Raw genomic sequence first — 20,296 nt, forward strand, 5'->3', positions numbered from 1 at the left:
ATGGGGGACCACTATTTTGTCCAGTCACAGCAGGTATGGTGCCGTTCCCCGTAGCACCAGTGGCCTTAGAGACAGGCAGGCCCCCAGGGTTCTGAGGGCGGTTGCTGATACAGAGGGCTGCCATCATAGACACGATGAGGTTTTCATCTGTGTTTGCATCAGGTGGGCCCCCCTTATGCTGACATAAAGCGGGAATTCCAGGTCTTCCAGTCTTGGGAGTGATGTTGTTCCCTTCCTTCACACCACTTACACGCTGGGCAGGTGGGCCCCGGGTGCCTGGCAGGAAGGTAGAACTAGGAGTGCATCGAAGCACTGAGATCTCGGTGCTGGTGCTTGCAACTACAGCTGAGGTCGTGTGGCCAGGCAAGGCCCTGGTGCCCTTTAAGATGGAAACACGCACGACTCTTGACACGCAGATATTTGTGGTGGTGACTTTTCCACACGGAGAAGTGCTGTGGCTTGGGGGGGTTCTGTCCCCAGATTTTGTTTGTCCAGATGATCCTCGGGGACACGTATTGCTAGTGGGCGCACTAGCACCTCCAACAGTGCGAATGGTGGTGTTTCCCATCACAGTGCCACCTGTGATGTGGGCAGGTGAGCCCCAGGTGCCTGGGTTTAAAGTGGCACTAGAAGCATGTCCAAACACTGGGATAGTACCTGCCCTTCCTATAGCAGCAGCCATGCTGCCATGAGATGGATTAGAGGCTATTTGACCAAGAGGAAGAGCAGAAGTGGTGCTGGATGTCCCCTTCAGTCCTGCCCAGCGTTGATGCTCCAGATGCCTGTGAGCAAATGCAACCTGGTGTGGATGCATTAACCCCATCCATGGGGATTGCAGGCCCCTCAAAGGTCTGTGGGCATGTAGTGGTAGCCATCAGTGGTGAGCCACTGGGGATTGCTGGCCCCACAGACGTCTGAGGGCCTGTAGTGGTAGCAGGGACTGAAGGCCCCACAAAGGTCTATGGGCCTGTAGTGGTAGCAGGGACTGCAGACCCCACAAAGGTCTGTGGGACTGTAGTGGTACCATGGACTGCAGGCCCCACAAAGGAATGTGGGCCGGTAGTGGTATCCATGAGTGGTGGGCCACTGCGGACTCCAGGCCCGACAAGGTCTGTGGGCCAGTAGTGTTAGCCATGAGTGGTGGGAAACTGGGGACTGCAGGCCCCACAAAGGTCTGTGGGCCTGTAGTGGTAGCAGGGATTACAGACCCCACAAAGGTCTGTGGGCCTGCAGTGGTAGCAGGGACTGCAGGCCCCACAAACGTCTGTGGGCCTGTAGTGGTATCCATGAGTGGTGGGCCACTGGGGACTCCAGGCCCCACAAAAGTCTGTGGGCCGGTAGTGTTAGCCATGAGTGGTGGGAAACTGGGGACTGCAGACCACACAAAGGTCTGTGGGCCTGTAGTGGTAGCAGGGATTACAGACCCCACAAAGGTCTGCGGGCCTGCAGTGGTATCCATGGGTGGTGTGCCACTGGGGACTCCAGGCCCCACAAAGGTCTGTGGGCCTGTAGTGTTAGGCATGACGGGTGGGCCGCTGGGGACTGCAGTCCCCAGAAAGGTCGCCCCTAGTAAGTGAAGGGAATGTACAGAGGCAGCACCCACTGGGGCCAGAGAAGACTGAAGGAGGCTCAAGACCATGGCCTGGTTCTAGTGTAACTGATAAATAAAGGTAAATACAGATTGTCCCTGAGGGAGGGGGTTGTATGTAGTGGTGGATGGGAGGTGGGATGGAGCTAACCACAGAGTTTGGACTCTGTACAGAGCCCAGCAGTTTCCAGAGGACATACAGTGAGGCCTGGAACAGATGCCTGGAGAATGAGACTTCTAGGCTTGACCAGAATAGGATTCATTATGAGGGCCAGGGAATGTAAATCTAGGGGTTTTCTCTTTCTCCAAACCTCTTGGGAAATAATTAGGAAAAGAATAGCAAAAGAGACAGTGGCTTGTTGTAAAATACACGAGACTCTTCCCAGTGGTGGGGGAAAATTCAAAATATTTTAGGGTGTATGGAATTATGAAATGCCCTCAAATCCACACCTATACACTCCCATATACCTCAGCTATAAGTGTTTCACATAAGTTAAATCATATTACTAATAAGATCTAATGTGAATTGTTTTCTATCATTCAGGCATGGTTGTAACCCTAGTTCTCTCAGGTATTGCCTTCTCTGTGGGGAGATTCAATGATGTGGTTACTGTAGATGCAAGAAAGAATGTGCTTTAGTTAATCCAAGTCCTCTTTGCTCTTGTTTTGATGTCAAGTGCAAGATACACAAAATCAAGTTGATGATAGTTCCCATGGATGAGAGCAATGGCTCTAGTCTGAGTTGTGGCAGTCCGTCAATCCTGTGAGTAGCAGCAGGGTTCCTGGTGTGTGATGACGTAATCCCTAGGTCACAGAACACTGATGCTGGCTTACATCATAATAGCCCTGTTGGTATACTGAGCACTGACAGTTATTTCGTGAGGAAGTAGTTTGTCAAGTGATTTGTTCCTGAGTGTACACGTGATTCTTCATTATTGGTAGCCGGCTCTCTGAGTTTCAGGGAGAAAGTTACTGATTGGAGTCACTCTCTGGAGAGGTGAACCATGAAGCAGAAACGAAAAAGGAAGCATCTAGAAAGTACAGGTTCCCCCCAAACTGTCAAGAGGTCAAAAGGTATGTGTTAAGCATCTTCTCTGAGCATAGGGTGACAAGGAACTGCCTGTAAAGAAAGGAGGAGAGAAGAAGGAAAGCGGGGGAGGGATGTGTACATATGCTAGTCTTTCTGAGGGCTCAGGTAGTCTCTGAGAGTCAAGAGAAAATTCAAGTGACCAAAACCTTGTCTCTGCAGCTTAAGACCTGTGCCATCTCTATGTCACTCTGGGTTACTGCACTACAGACTTAGTGAGTGGCTGATTAGTACTGTTTTTGTGGAAATTGTATTTTCCTATATTTTATTTCTGTCTAAGGGCATTGATGAAGTATATGATGTTACTATAAGTTTTCTAGTAGTACTTTCTCCTGTTAATGAAGAATAAAATGTGGCTCATAGAAGTAAGGAGAAATTTTTAAAAGAGCACTTGAAACTGGTTGTACAGGGATGAGAGTATAAAGTCAGAATTTACTTACTCAGAAGCAAAAAAGAATTTTGTTTCAGACTAGGAGAATGTAAATGTGGGGTTCCTATCTAAAATGCAAGAAAAGGGCAGAATATGTACATATACCACTGTTTAATGATAATGGTTAAATTGAGGACATTGTTTCCCGAAACAATGGAAAACTGAAGTAGTTCTGGTTACTATGGAAATTAAAAGCAAACCAGTAACATCTATGAGGAGAAACCATTGTTCAGTGGTGGGGAGTTGGGGGAGGGCAGATTAAGGCTAACCCTGAAGTTACAAGTGTTGTCTCCTACTTGGGAAGAGGACTTGATATTTCCAACAATGTTTGTGCTTTCTGGGAAGAGAAGCCTGGAAAGTGAGGTTATCTGTATTTTACCTTCAAAAAAATTAGTCCGTGTTGAGAGTTGTTATTGAGTGTAAAGTATGAGGCATGTAAAACATGTACTCATAACTGCGTTTCACATATACACACATATAGAATATAAATATGCCAGGAAAAGGTAATTAATATCAAATATAATTGCCCACTTACTCTGTACCAGATCCAATTATTTGCCTCTCAAAAACACATTACGTCCTTACGTCATTAGTGAGAGTAGATTTGGCTGTTGTAACTAGTACACAAATGAATCGGTTTCTCGCTTTATAACAATTCAGAGTATATAAAAAAGGAATATGGCAAGTCTCCAGGGCTGATAGAATCTTTGCTATCATCAACCTGAGCTTTAAAATAGACCCTGGATTATCAACATCCCAAGTAGTTGGAAAAGTGAAGAGCGTGGAGGGACCCAGAAGAGGTATTTTTGGTTCTGTTTGGAAGGGTCACATGTCATTTCCACTCATTTTCCATTTTCAAAAACTTAATCCCATTGTCAGAACTGCCGCAAGAGATGCTGATAAATCCAATCTAGTAGTATGTCCAGGTAGAAAGGAGGTAGCTTGCACTTTCTGCTCCAGTTACAAGGAACATTGTACAAACCCAACTCCGCCTGATATAAACACAATAAATGAACCATATTATGCTCTCCATGAAAATGGAGGCTATGTGTGTTCACTAAACGTGTCTTGTTTATACTCTTCTTGTTTGTTTAATGGATGGATAAATTCGCAAACTCCAAACATGGGCCACATCTTTATTATTTTTGTGTGATTTCTCAGCAAGTACTAATTTGCAAGAAGTTCTACAGCAAGAACAAAGCGCAGCGGCCTCAACTTCAGGCCAGACAGCAGAGGACTCTTCTTCCTCTTCAGAAAGCTTCTGCACCTCCTCCCAAGAAAAGCTCACTGGTGCTGGTAAGGAGAATTTATTGAATAAAATGGAATCTAGGCAGAAGCGAGCGATGAACTGAGTGATTCTGATCATCAGGTGATAAAAGGCTGACCAAAACAGAAAGGAACTCCAACTGTATCTCTGTCTTCTTCTCTGACCAGTGGTAGAAATCATCAATTGCAAGGGAAAAATACTTAAAAGGAGTGGAGTAATCCCAAAAAGATCAGCAGAGAGCAGTGTTTTATTTGAGGAAATGGTGGGAGAGGGTCTGGGTATGAGAATATTACCAGAGAAACATGGAAGGGTAGGTCAGTATCAACCAGCAAAAGCACATATGTTATCAGGAAGGTGTGAAAGTACTAAGAGCTTGAAACAGGCCAGAAGTGGTCAGATCCTCAAGTCATCCAGTCCAAGACCCATCTCTTTCATGTATTTTGATAGCCAGTGTTGTGGCCTTATCCCGGTGCAGACTCCCTGCACTCCTTATTCTCATCATTCCTTTCTTTATAAGTTCCATATGCATCTCAATTCTCGATGCCATGTTTTTGTCCCTGCTACACAACACAGATAATTTTTCTGACTTCTAAGACCCAGGCTGAGTTATCCCTGTTTTTAAATGTCATACAAGCATACAATGTATAGTTTTTGTCTGGTTTCTTTCACTCACCATTACATTTGTGAAATTTATCTAATATAACTAATTTATATATAAATATAGATTATATCTATGCATATGTATTAATATAAATATAGTCTCGAAGTTCATTTATTCTTTCTCTTAAAACCTTTGATTTTCACATCCTCTAATGTCATTTCATTCTTCTCTTATTTTTCACAAATACGCCAATTCTAGTCTCAAAGAGGATATTAACTCCTATAACAAAATATAAACATTGAAATCCGTAGACATAGGACTCAGGATCTGTACACAGGATATGTGCTAAACTGAAACACAGAAAGCGCACATACCATTATCACTTACACAAAATTCATCTCATATTCACATTCACAAGCACCAAATCAATTACACTTTAAGCCCTAGCTCTGCTTAAACCAACATGTTAGGAACATATAGACACAAAGCACGTTGCACCCATCACACCGTTTTGCCACAGTAGGTATGTAATGCACATATCAGACATATCCATAGGAGGTGATGATGATATTTAGCAATTAACTAATGAGCAACGAGCTTGGTTAGCATGGAAAGAGAGACATTGACATAAAAATAAAGAATGTGTTCTTCAAAAGTTAAGATTTTGTCTCGTTTGAGGCTGTAAATCTCTAGGAGGTAGAATGCAGAGGATAAAAATGTAACAAATATAAAGGAAGGCAAATGGTACTGAAAATTCTAACCAAGATGAATGAATATGAGGACCCATAGTAGCAGGATCCAAAGAGAAGAATAGGATGCTGAAAGATACCAATTCTCCGCCCAAACTAAAGATTACTGTTCAGAACAAAGTAAGTATTTCCATAGAAGTCAATGGGAAGAGTAGGTTAGGGAGAAGAGTATAGGAGGGGGAACAGAATGGAACCAGCTGTTTTTCTGTCTAATATTCAATTTTTTAGGAATCTCAAAATCAAGCAAATGTGATTCACCACCTGGCCCCTCTTTGGAAGACAATACTCCGGTCCCAGAGGCAAAAGGTGAATCCTCTGAATCAAAAAACTTCTCCTGTTATTCCTCCTTGAGTCATCTGTCTTCTGCTAGTAAGGGGAAAGTCTGGGCAGATTAGGGCCTGTCTTCTGCTGGTAAGGGGAAAGTCTGGGCAGATTAGGAGCCTGAACAGACTGGGAGACATCCAGCTCAGCATCTCTCAGCGAGTGGGAGAAAGGTACACATCAGACCCAGTTATAATTTTATCCTCCTCTTTTATTTGGGAATCCGAGTCTCTTCTTCTTGTATCCTCACTTGGAACTTGGAACTGAATACACACAGTTTTCATGGGGCAGCGCAGGTGGCTCAGCGATTTAGCGCCGCCTTCAGCCTGGGGCCTGATCCAGGAGACCTGGGATCCAGTGCCATGTTGGGCTCCCTGCATGGAGCCTGCTACTCTCTCTGCCCTCTCTCTCTCTCTCTCTCTATGTCTGTCATGAATAAATAAGTAAATAATCTAAAAAAACAAAAACAAAAACAAAAAAACCAAACAGTTTTCACTATCAGACGATAGAGGGAAACTGTGCATTCATTTTGGGGAAAATATCATTTATTGAGGGATGTATTCAAAACTGCTGTGATGTCAGTTAAACCAACAAGCAAAGAATTAATGTAAAATTAAACCAAAGATTGCAGTACTCTAGTAATTTCTGAGTGAAGAAATGTAAGAGAGCTCTGAAACATTAGTCATCCATGTAAAAGAGTCTTATAGGTAATGACTTACTGAACATGAGCTCCCATGTAAAACTACAAAACACATAGTCTAAAGTAGATTCTGCAAACACAATGAACACTAACATTTAGCTTCAAAGAAAATCATTTAATTGAACAATAGGAATGGTAAATAAGAATGTTTACAGTTATTAAACATGTAAAAACATATAACACTATCAATAAAAAGATTTAAAGAACCAAGTTTTAGAAATGAGAAATAATGTTCTAGAAATCATAAAAATGTGGATGAGTTAAACATCACATTTGTCAGAGGAAAAGAACATCTGTGACCTGAAGGATAGAGCCAGGGAATTACTTACAGATATAAATCAGAGTGATCAATACATTGGAAATATAAAAAAAGGATTAAGATAATGAGGATAAATTGTGAAAGTATGACATATCAAACTAATGATTGTTTAGAATGTAACAGAGAACGTAAGACAGATAAAGAAGTAACTGCCAAGGATTTTTGTCAGAAGTCTGGAAGACACATACCCTTAGAATCAGGAAACATTATTAGGAAGCTCGTTACAGAAATGGCAAAAATAAATCTGCACTAAACTAAATACACCAAAGCCAATATTCACAACCTCAGTAACAAAGATGTTAAAGCAAGTGGGGAGAGGCACACAGTCTTTCAAAAGAATGGTGATCTGTCAGACAGTGACCGTATCCACAGCAATTATCTAATAACAATATAAGATAATGTGCTGGATGAAAAGAACAGTCCCATCATAAAGAAAAGAAGGGTGAAAAAAGGACATGTGTCAGATAAAAAAGTAGAAAAAATAAAGATAAAAAATTTGAAAACACAGAACGTATTTGGAAAGATGAAATGGAACCCAGGAACGGAAGGTGAGCTGAGAAGTCTGTGACTTAATGCAAGTAGGTTTTGATGATTTCCACACCCAAACCAGTAATCACTGATTCACAGATAATGAACCAAACAGATGTAACTGAAGGACTGGATGACAGTCACATACAACATGACTGGGAGCTAAAGTATTCTAAGCTCCTCATTTTGCACAAAGAATGGGTGGCACCATTGACTCAAATAAACAACTCTACTCTCAGAAAGGAAAGGAAATCAGGTAAATAGAGCCTGCCCATTTGTAAAGCCCCTAGTCAGTCCAGAGTATGTGGAGCATTTGTTATCATCTACCGAAGGCTTTAACAATTTGCCACAAACAGTGGATTAAAGACAACAAAAATGTATTCTCTTATGTTTCTAGAGGTCAGAAGTCTATAATACGGCATGTGGACCCCTCATCTAATCCCAAATAATGTTCCCATCTCGGGGTCCTTAATCTAATAATATCTACAAAGTCCCTTGGGCCTTAAAGGTAACATTATGGACTCTGGAGGTAGGATATGGGCATCTTTTGATGAAATGCGTGAGACACAGTGACATATGTATAGTCAGGTAAACAAAGACTAAAATATATTGACTGTACACTGTGATGACACAATTTCGAGACACACCGCAGGGGTCTCAATAAAGACAATGGACATATATTATATCCAGCTAGCCAGGAGCACTTGGGAAAAAGTAAACATGGTCGAATACTTCTATTTTGGAGCTTTGGCCAGAAAAGAGACTATCATATCCATGAGTGTCTGACACAGAGTAAGCAATCCAAGTGCCCTGAATATATGAAACACTAGATGTATCTTTTTAATTTTAATTCAATTCACAGAAATCTTAAAGAAGCAAAAGGATACTACACAGCCTGGTGAGAGTACCTCACAGGAAGAAAACAATGCCGTCGTCTCAAGTGACCTCCCCTGTGCCTCTGACAATCAGAATACTGGTAAGTAGAGATGTCTGAACTGGAGGTGGGGAGTGGCAAAGGGAGATGTAAGCGTGGCTGAGGGTCCAGCTGAGCATTTCTATTTACAGACTCATAGATGAGAGATGTAAAGTGATCCAAGCCCATGTCCAGATTAGAGGGATAACACAAGGTCTTTTTTCTCTCCAGGAGACGTTCATTGCATGTATATAAAACAAAGCCTGGAGATTCAAGGGGAATCTCAGAAAGGACAAATATCCATAAGTGCAGGGCCATGTTTGCAAAGATGGAGTCTAAAGAAATGTCAGATCTCTCTGAGAAATGGAAATATCAACTCAGTCTGAACCTGAGAAGATGAATTCTGTTGGTCATAATGTGGGCAAATCTCTGACAGCTGGTGTGAAATGGGCCAGCAAAGAACAGATAGGGCATCCCAGGAGGAACCAGTAGATTTGGCTTTTTTCTCTAAGAGAGGACTGAACTCCTTAGCATATGTCCTTTCATGGGGGAAGAAGGGGCAGAGATTTGAAAGAGACCCTTAGGTTTTTCTCCAACAACCTCCTAACCCTCATGAGCACACAGGAATATTTATTCCATCACATACTCTACTAGGCTTAGCACAAAGTCCTCTCACAGTTACCCCTATTGACACTTGTCTCTTCATGTCCCATTCTCTGTTCCCATGCATTTCGTTTCTTTCTTTCTTTCTTTATTTTTTCTAAGGATCTTAATCATATATTCACGAGAAACACATATAGAGAGAGGCAGAGACATAGGCAGAGGGAGGAGCAGGCTCCCTCAGGGAGCCCAACGTTGGACTCAATCCCAGGAAGCCCGGCTCATGCCCCGAGCCAAAGGCAGGTGCTCAACCACTGAGCCACCCAGGCATCCCTCTGCTCCCATTTCCTTATACTCTCAGACAGACTCATAAATTCAGATCCTCATATCTTGAACCTTCACATCTCATTTTGCAGCATATGTATTCCTCAAGTTTGCCTTCTCTAATGTCATTCCTTAGATACTGTCATCTCAAACTCACACAAATAATCTCACTCTTGTGGAACTTCATATTTCACATTAACAGTGAACAAAGCCAACACAATCAGATAACATCGTGTAAAACTCCTCTGTCCCAAGTCGCTTAGGCCCCTCATGTAATTCCACAATCTAGGACCTCGCGTGAAGTCTTGCCTCTATCCTTGCCTCTCTCCTAGCACTTTCACAATCTCAACAGATCTCACAAAATTACCCATGTGCATATCACTCTCATAAATCAAGTAGAGTATGTACAACTTGAACCACTGTAGTACATGACACCCAAATCACTCATACCACCTTTACATATACAGGAATATGCTGTACCATCCTCTAATATATGATGCTCATGCTACCTTTACGTGGAATGGCCATGGCACCCATACGCCTTCTACATAAAATTGTTGAAGAAACATGACAGACACGTACACACATGAGACAGTATTCACCGAACTAGGTGCACATACTACGTCTCTAAAAATTAATCCACCCCCCACTGACCTGTCTCATGCCTATAACAAGACCAACCAGATACTCTCCAAGACCTAAGAGACAAAGTAGGTGCATCTTCTGAAGTTAAATTTAGGTAGAAGCTGAAATAACCTTTTTAAACATAGGAAGAGACTTAATATGTTTGAGTTATTTTATCAGGAACACAAATGTACTTATTTCCTTAAAGTTTAGTTTGGAAATGTAGATTAAGTGGAAGAAAAACTAACTGGTGTATTAGTGATGTGTTGAAGTTCATGATAGAGGTAAAACCCGATAAAAGAAATATACATATTTTACAAGGAAAATAATCAACAACTTAGAATTTAGCTGTTAATTGGGAAAGTTTAGTGGTAGGCTTATGAGTATGGTAAGTATAGAGGCAAAAACGGATCATATCCAGAATTGCATGAGATGTCAGTTAAACCTACAAGCGAAGAATTAATGTAAAATTAAACCAAAGATTGCAGTACTCTAGTAATTTCTGACTGAAGAAATGTAAGAGAGCTCTGAATCCTTAGTCATCCATGTAAAAGAGTCTTATAGGTAATGACTTACTGAACATGAGCTCCCATGTAAAACTACAAAACACATAGTCTCAAGTAGATTCTGCAAACACAATGAACACTAACATTTAGCTTCAAAGAAAATCATTTAATTGAACAATAGGAGTGGTAAATAAGAATGTTTACAGTTATTAAAAATGTAAAAACATATAACACTATCAATAAAAAGATTTAAAGAACCCAGTTTTAAAATGAGAAATAATGTTCTAGAAATCATAAAAAATATGGATGAGTTAAACGTCACATTTGTCAGAGGAAAAGAACATTTGTGACCTGAAGGCTAGAGCCAGGGAATTACTTACAGATATAAATCAGAGGGATCAATACATTGGAAATATAAAAAAAGGATTAAGATAAATGAGGATAAAATGTGAAAGTATGACATATGAAACTAATGTTTGTTTAGAATGAAACAGAGAACGTAAGACAGATATAGAAGAAATTGCCAAGAGTTTTTTTTCAGAACTCTGGAAGATACAAACCCTTAGAATCAGGAAACATTATTAGGAAGCTCGTTACAGAAATGGCAAAAATAAACCCACACTAAACTATGTACACCAAAGCCAATATTCACAACCTCAGTAACAAATATGTTAAAGCAAGTGGGGAGAGGCACACAGTCTTTCAAAAGAATGGTGATCTGTCAGACAGTGACTGTATCCACAGCAATTATCTAATAACAATATAAGATAATGTACTGGATGAAAAGAACAGTCACATCATAAAGAAAAGAAGGGTGAAAAAAGGACATGTGTCAGATAAAAAAGTAGAAAAAATAAAGATAAAAAATTTGAAAACACAGAACGTATTTGGAAAGATGAAATGGAACCCAGGAACGGAAGGTGAGCTGAGAAGTCTGTGACTTAATGCAAGTAGGTTTTGATGATTTCCACACCCAAACCAGTAATCACTGATTCACAGATAATGAACCAAACAGATGTAACTGAAGGACTGGATGACAGTCACATACAACATGACTGGGAGCTAAAGTATTCTAAGCTCCTCATTTTGCACAAAGAATGGGGGGCACCATTGACTCAAATAAACAACTCTACTCTCAGAAAGGAAAGGAAATCAGGTAAATAGAGCCTGCCCATTTGTAAAGCCCCTAGTCAGTCCAGAGTATGTGGAGCATTTGTTATCATCTACCGAAGGCTTTAACAATTTGCCACAAACAGTGGATTAAAGACAACAAAAATGTATTCTCTTATGGTTCTAGAGGTCAGAAGTCTAAAATACGGCATGTGGACCCCTCATCTAATCCCAAATAATGTTCCCATCTCGGGGTCCTTAATCTAATAATATCTGCAAAATCCCTTGGGCCTTAAAGGTAACATTATGGACTCTGGAGGTAGGATATGGGCATCTTTTGATGAAATGCGTGAGACACAGTGACGTATGTATAGTCAGGTAAACAAAGACTAAAATATATTGACTGTACACTGTGATGACACAATTTCGAGACACACCGCAGGGGTCTCAATAAAGACAATGGACATATATTATATCCAGCTAGCCAGGAGCACTTGGGAAAAAGTAAACATGGTCGAATACTTCTATTTTGGAGCTTTGGCCAGAAAAGAGACTATCATATCCATGAGTGTCTGACACAGAGTAAGCAATCCAAGTGCCCTGAATATATGAAACACTAGATGTATCTTTTTAATTTTAATTCAATTCACAGAAATCTTAAAGAAGCAAAAGGATACTACACAGCCTGGTGAGAGTACCTCACAGGAAGAAAACAATGCCGTCGTCTCAAGTGACCTCCCCTGTGCCTCTGACAATCAGAATACTGGTAAGTAGAGATGTCTGAACTGGAGGTGGGGAGTGGCAAAGGGAGATGTAAGCGTGGCTGAGGGTCCAGCTGAGCATTTCTATTTACAGACTCATAGATGAGAGATGTAAAGTGATCCAAGCCCATGTCCAGATTAGAGGGATAACACAAGGTCTTTTTTCTCTCCAGGAGACGTTCATTGCATGTATATAAAACAAAGCCTGGAGATTCAAGGGGAATCTCAGAAAGGACAAATATCCATAAGTGCAGGGCCATGTTTGCAAAGATGGAGTCTAAAGAAATGTCAGATCTCTCTGAGAAATGGAAATATCAACTCAGTCTGAACCTGAGAAGATGAATTCTGTTGGTCATAATGTGGGCAAATCTCTGACAGCTGGTGTGAAATGGGCCAGCAAAGAACAGATAGGGCATCCCAGGAGGAACCAGTAGATTTGGCTTTTTTCTCTAAGAGAGGACTGAACTCCTTAGCATATGTCCTTTCATGGGGGAAGAAGGGGCAGAGATTTGAAAGAGACCCTTAGGTTTTTCTCCAACAACCTCCTAACCCTCATGAGCACACAGGAATATTTATTCCATCACATACTCTACTAGGCTTAGCACAAAGTCCTCTCACAGTTACCCCTATTGACACTTGTCTCTTCATGTCCCATTCTCTGTTCCCATGCATTTCGTTTCTTTCTTTCTTTCTTTATTTTTTCTAAGGATCTTAATCATATATTCACGAGAAACACATATAGAGAGAGGCAGAGACATAGGCAGAGGGAGGAGCAGGCTCCCTCAGGGAGCCCAACGTTGGACTCAATCCCAGGAAGCCCGGCTCATGCCCCGAGCCAAAGGCAGGTGCTCAACCACTGAGCCACCCAGGCATCCCTCTGCTCCCATTTCCTTATACTCTCAGACAGACTCATAAATTCAGATCCTCATATCTTGAACCTTCACATCTCATTTTGCAGCATATGTATTCCTCAAGTTTGCCTTCTCTAATGTCATTCCTTAGATACTGTCATCTCAAACTCACACAAATAATCTCACTCTTGTGGAACTTCATATTTCACATTAACAGTGAACAAAGCCAACACAATCAGATAACATCGTGTAAAACTCCTCTGTCCCAAGTCGCTTAGGCCCCTCATGTAATTCCACAATCTAGGACCTCGCGTGAAGTCTTGCCTCTATCCTTGCCTCTCTCCTAGCACTTTCACAATCTCAACAGATCTCACAAAATTACCCATGTGCATATCACTCTCATAAATCAAGTAGAGTATGTACAACTTGAACCACTGTAGTACATGACACCCAAATCACTCATACCACCTTCACATATACAGGAATATGCTGTACCATCCTCTAATATATGATGCTCATGCTACCTTTACGTGGAATGGCCATGGCACCCATACGCCTTCTACATAAAATTGTTGAAGAAACATGACAGACACGTACACACATGAGACAGTATTCACCGAACTAGGTGCACATACTACGTCTCTAAAAATTAATCCACCCCCCACTGACCTGTCTCATGCCTATAACAAGACCAACCAGATACTCTCCAAGACCTAAGAGACAAAGTAGGTGCATCTTCTGAAGTTAGAATTTAGCTGTTAATTGGGAAAGTTTAGTGGTAGGCTTATGAGTATGGTCAGTATAGAGGCAAAAACTGATCAGAACAATGTGTGGGGAACATGAGGAAGATGACACCACTAACTAGGCCAAGTGACAGCTGAGCCATTTCGCCAGTCAGTAGCTCCTAACAGGGGGGCTGTGCCCATTGCTGGGAAGTGTCGTCTGGAGTCAGCTTCGGGGATCCTCCTGGAGTCTCCAGTCCTGCAGAGCTGTGCAGCAGAGCCCTCAGGTGAGGTCCCACAGGAGCAGATAGGTGGAAGAGGAGGCCAACAGATAGCAGTCTGTCATTTCTCTCCTGTAAATCCTAGCCCTGCCCGGAGGCAACAGGACCTCAGTATCATAAACCACAGGTGGCAGACTGAAGACCTGTTCTGACATACCTGCTCTGAATTTATTCTTGTGGGAAATGGAGTAGTAATAACAAATAATTTGGGCACCTTACCATGTGCCAGGCAAGAATTTGAGCCTCTGATCAACTGCAGAAAACAACCTAGGGCTCTCATGCTCTCATAGGTAACCAGACATTTCATTCCAGCAAATATTTTTAGGTACCTAGATTTTAGAACTTTGGATAGAAGCCAGACTATCATCTTCATGGGAACAAGTGCTGTGTGTGTCATTATACATGGTATATCTCGAATGTTTAATGGGGGCAAAGATATCATCTATCTGATTGTCCTTCTCTTTCCCAGAAGTCTTAAACACAGATGAAGACATTGTACTTCCTGGACCCTCTGGGTTGGCCCAAGGCCACAGCCAGAGGGCAGAAGTTTCAGACTCAGAATATATTTCCTGTATCGCTTCTGCAGACAAGCTCTTTGACAGAGGTAATATGGTGGGAGTGGGAGGGGCTGGGGGGAAATCAGGCAGGGAGGTGAGGCAGCATGTTAGCCAAAAATTAGAATTTAGTGCCTATGCCCAGCAATGCCATAAATGACCCCTTCTCACCAGGACTGTCCAAGGTCTGCATTCCTAATTAATACGCAGAAATGTACCAGGGAGGCATCCCTGTCTTGTTTGGAAGAAGCTCTTAAAAGATCTGAATGAGAAGATAAAATATCTAAGAGAAATGTGGAAATATATTTTCAGAACAGAAGTTTGGGCCATGACTGTGAAGTCTTAATTTGAACATTTCCAGCACCAGGGTTCCCCAGGAACCTTGAAAATTCATTTTACCTGCATCTGTACATTATTTATCTATCTTTTTTAAAGATTTTATTTATTTATTTATGAGAGACACACACAGAGGGAAAGAGAGAGAGCGAGAGAGAGAGAGGGAGAGAGACAGGCAGAGGGAGAAGCAGGCTCCATTTAGGGAGCCTGTCGTGGGACTCGATCCCGGGTCTCCAGGATCACACTCCCAGCTGAAGGTGGCGCTAAACCGCTGAGCCCCGGGGCTGCCATCTATCTATCTATCTATCTATCTATCTATCTATCTATCCATCCATCCATCCATCCATCCATCCATCCTCTGTGTGTTTGTATGGGTGTATAGATAGATACCAGATATCAGTACATACGTAGATAGATACACATGCAGAATTCTTCATAAAATTGTACCCCATGCCCCCTCATTGCACAGTGTCCTATAAGGAAACTCAAGCTGAGAATATCCAACTTTAGTGACTGCATACTGTTTTACAGGCATGGTTCTAAGTGTCCAATATTCTCTACACATGTCCAGAAATCTCACGAGATAATAGTACGATCATTCAGTATAAACACAGTTTTACTAATTATTATTTAATTATATTTTGGAGTAAGTGAAGTTAAAAGATAAAGTCACCTGAAAATCGTAGCATTTCAATGGAGAAAGTCACCTTAGGTTCTATGAGAGTTAAGTCTCATGTGTGGTAATGGTGTCTAACTTATAATATCCATTCAGTGTAGCTCTTTTGAGAAGATGCCACATCTCAGTGTTTGGTTTTGTTTTTATTCCTTTACACAGAATTCTCGAAGAACCAAGAGAATGTGCCTCAGCCTGAGTCTGTGGTCTCTTCTGGCAGTGAGATTGCAGGAGCAAAGACTTCTTCCTCAGAATACGTCTGCATCTCCCCTTCTGGTAAGTTTACCCTTGCTAAAGAGGATGGTAAGGGAAATACACAGGTAGAGTCTGAGCAGAGATAGCAGGTACAACTGAGCTGCTCAGCCCAAGCCTGACTTATCTTATTCTCCCCTTGAAAGCAGAAGAGGGCACAGGGCAGAGGCACTAGGACTGCAGCCCCTGCAGAGGAACAGAAAGGGAGTCTACCTTCAGGGGGAGGACCCAGTTACCGTTGTAGCTTCAGGTCAAGTAGAGCGCCGCAGTGGTGTGGACATTTCATCACGCCCTTCCCCCTCAGAGGTGCATGAACTCATCCTCACCCACACTCCTGCATCTGTATTCCTTCCTACCAGTTCTGGTCCCATTTCTCCTTGCCTTCCTTCCTCATTAACTTTTCCCAGTCCCTGGTGGCATGGCATAGGTACACCCTTGTCCCTTCATTCCTTCACACAGTCACACTCATCCACTTACACACTAGTACCTTAAGTCCTTTACAACCCCTTGTACAGATCACCTGTTTTAAATCCCTCACACTAAGCCAAACGGCAGAAAATGGATATACCCTGAGGAGGATGGACTTTCAGGTACAGCCTTTCTCATCCACATGCCACTTCACTCATGAAGACTTGGGCACTTCGCAGAGCGGCGTATTTCAGTAGCTCAGGTCACTTCTGCTGGCATTCTAAGTTACAGTGTCAACAGGAAACAGCATTATTCCTGCACTTGTTCACATGCTCTGTCACACTATGTAACACATGCACACACTCATTCACTGTCACCATTTACTAACATCAGAAACAGTCACCAGGGGTGCCTGGGTGGCTCAGTCATTTGAGCATCCGACTCTTGGTTTCAGCTCGGGTCGTGATCTCAAATTAGTGAGATCCAGCCCCATGTCAGACTCCACGCTCAGCAAGAAGTCTGCTTGTCCCTTTCCCTCTGCTTCTTCTCTCTCTGTCTCTCTCTGTCTCTCTCTCTCAAATAAATAAATAAAATCTTAAAGGAAGCGTTCAATCAGATGTGTCCCAAAACACACATGCAAGTCCACAAGACACACTACACCCACATTCCCGCAGAGTTCTAGCATGTACACACCTCAAATAAAACACACCACTCATAGAATGCCGACATACCACATGTGTACAAACTTCTGCTCCACACATCTGCATGGGAATATTCTCATGGCCACCTTGACACCTCCAGACGTCACATACAGACTCTATTTGTCTTACGTTTGAAATTTTCTTTCGTAGGAAGCCATCAAAAACACCAAGATGTTTCTCATCCTGGACAATCTGAGCAACATGAGACTTCTTCGCCCTTTCCATATGTCTCATTTCCATTCCATCTGGTCAGTAGTACTAAGCCCTCTGAGCCCTCAGTACAGCCACAGAAGGAAAGGCTCATGAAAATTTACTACATGCATGTCCAAATGAAAAGGGGGGTGGCTGTCTTAAGTGATCCAGAGGAAGAGCAGGAGCCTCCCTCAAAGAAGGCAAGACTAGAAGAAATGGCTGTTCCTGAAAAGGTCCATACACCCCGTCTCATGTGTGTACGAAGGAACTCCTAACTGGCAGTGAGTCCAGCTGGAACAGTGAAGCTCAAGAGGAAAAGGAGGAGGCTGACAGCCCAGCAGAGACTCCAGCTGTGGAGGAATGTCCCAGGGCCAAGACCCCCGAATGGCTTGTGGCCCTGGATAGTGGCTTCAGGTGCATGGGCTGCTGCCGGGTCTTCCCCAGCTTAGAAGCCCTACAGGAGCACGTCCAGCATGGGGTCACTGAGGGCTTTAGCTGCCATAAGTTCCATCTGGCCTTAGCTTGGCTGAAGAGCAAGAAGAACAGGGCAAAGAAGAGAAGGGGGGAGAATACCAGGAAGAGAACACACCGAGGCCAGAAAGAACATCATTCGGGCATGAACATGTCTTCATGCAAATAAACAGACTCTCTTCAGCCCCTGAGAGAGAGAAAGTAGAGTAAACCAGACTCTACCAAGGGGCTTTCTTTATCTTCTCTAAACAACCCTAGTACCACCTCTATTTATACACATCTACCACCCCGCCACTACCAGTGCACCAGCCAGCAACAGGAGCAGAGGACCCCTTTCCATTCTACCCACTGCTCTCCCAAGAAGGAGGGAGAAGGTGGGTCTCACCGTGCACTTCCTTTAAAGTGTCAGATGCAACTGGAGAAAAAGAAGCTACTCTTCTGCTATGGACCATTTCTGGCATTTCTGGCTTGCTTTTTTTTTTTTTTTTTTTTTTTTTTTTTTAGAGCAACCGGGGTTGGTGGGGGTGGAGGGGGTGGAGGTGAAGGGAGAGAGAAAATCTTAAGCAGGCTCCCCCCAGCAAGGAACCTGACACGGGGCTTATACTCATAACCCCTAAATCATGACCTGAGCCAAAATCAAGTCGGATGCTTAATTGAGGCACCCGGGCACCCTGATTCCTGGCAACTTTTAATGTGTTGCTTCCTGGAAGATCCCCATATTCTTTTATGAAGTTTCACAATTCCCATATCTTGTTCTTTATTCTCGCTACAGCAGCAAGTGCCTTATTCTTAGAGGTCAGTAGAGGGGTTAAACGTAGACGAAGCTGCAAAGACGTTGCAAAATGAGTGAGAGAGTATGGCTTTTTAGTCAATGGGATATAGGAAGGGCTCATCTTCTGGGGTCCAAAAGTCAGTTAGATTGGAGCCTGGGAATTGTCCTGAATCTTTTGAATCGTGTAGAGCGAATGAACATTTATCATAAAAATAAGAAAAGCTGCCTTCCTCATTGAATGGATCCTCTTCTCTGCTTTGGTTTTCTCACAGCAACACAGACCCATCACCCCAAAGATTTCAAACAACAGTATCCAGCACATTCCTGCAGTCTGATGGGAGTACAGACGTTTTCATGAGTCCCATAGCATCAAGGGAGGACTGGCTAAAGGTGGATGTACCTGATCCTCTGCAGCTGCTCCCACTTACCTGGTGAAATGTGGTGCCCAGCTCTGGAGAAAATATCCACAGAGAGTCGAGAGAAGCCCAAGGAATGCGGGGAATACCAGGCCCTCAGGAGCCCTGAGAGGAAAGAGTCCCTGCTCCTGCTGACTCTCCCCCACCCTGCCAGAAGTCAGGCACCGCTGAAAATCCCTGCACTATTGCCTTGTGGGGAAGAGGGCGGTATTGGTAGAGATGTTAGTCCTGTGGAAAACACATTTCTCCTACCTAGAGCTTTCACCAGTGGAGCAGAAGATTGATGACAGCTTGGCAGGATTCAGGGGAGGAGACTGCTAACTTGACAAAGAATCTAGTTTGAGTTCTGCTTGCGGCTTCTCAAATCCCTTGCTTTTACTGCAGGTGTGAACACCTGGCTCATGGTCTTACTCTCCAGCCTGGCTATAGATTTTTCACCCCATCTAACTTATTTCCCTCCTCGACATCTTAAATCCATGAATATGTGCCTGAAGACTCTGAGTTTGTGGTAGATTGTAATGCATACCCTTCCTCCCCTGTACTCGCACCCACAAGTTTCCGCCAGTGTAGTCTTTGTTAACAGTTTTACTTATTTTTCTATATCCTTTTCTTTATATGCACATATATCTTTCTCTGTATCGTTCTCTAATACGTTCACCTGCCTGGTTATTTGACTGGGGGACAGACATTCTTATTACTGAGAGAGGAAAAGCTACTGCACAAATGAAACAAAAGCAAAGAAAATACCCTGCTTGGCTTTTCTGGACACATGTATGTTTACAAACACTTGATATACAGTCATAGGAGAGAGGATGGAACACCCTCATCAGGGATGATCAAATGTGTGTGTGTCCACAAGGGTGCCCCAAAGTCATAATCCAGTTTTAACCTTAATAATTTTAGAAACATAAAAAATAAAAAAGTTTTTAAAAATAAAATTTGCATGTTGAATTATTTGCCTATAACTTACACTTTAATTGTGTATTTTCAAAGATTAATTTTAATTTTTCTTTGTCACTTTGCTTGTCTTCAACTGGAGGGACAGAAACAAAAAAATTAAAATGTTCTTTATAGTTCACAAAACTATATAAGAGAAAGGACATTGAAATAGTTCAACTTTCAAATGGTGGTCTGTCATTTTTAGCTTAGCACTTCTGAAGTCATTAAAGCTTGAAACTGCTGGCTGACTTTTGGGACATATATACGTATATATGTATACATACGAGTGTGTCTATATAT

General features: G+C 42.5%; 1 protein-coding gene across 1 annotated transcript; it reads left to right on the top strand.

Moving 5' to 3' along the window:
* The first annotated feature begins 2,592 nt into the window (after positions 1 to 2,592).
* Positions 2,593 to 18,371, top strand: LOC140594835 (uncharacterized). The gene is made up of 7 exons (XM_072731921.1): positions 2,593 to 2,662; positions 4,267 to 4,401; positions 8,453 to 8,566; positions 12,320 to 12,433; positions 14,752 to 14,886; positions 16,008 to 16,121; positions 17,357 to 18,371. The coding sequence occupies exons 1-7, from the start codon at positions 2,593 to 2,595 to the stop codon at positions 17,671 to 17,673; spliced, it is 999 nt and encodes a 332-aa protein (XP_072588022.1). The 3' UTR covers positions 17,674 to 18,371.
* Positions 18,372 to 20,296: the final 1,925 nt, after the last annotated feature.

This window comes from Vulpes vulpes, chromosome 12 (assembly GCF_048418805.1).
Source record: "Vulpes vulpes isolate BD-2025 chromosome 12, VulVul3, whole genome shotgun sequence".
In the NCBI taxonomy this organism is placed as follows: Eukaryota; Metazoa; Chordata; class Mammalia; order Carnivora; family Canidae; genus Vulpes; species Vulpes vulpes.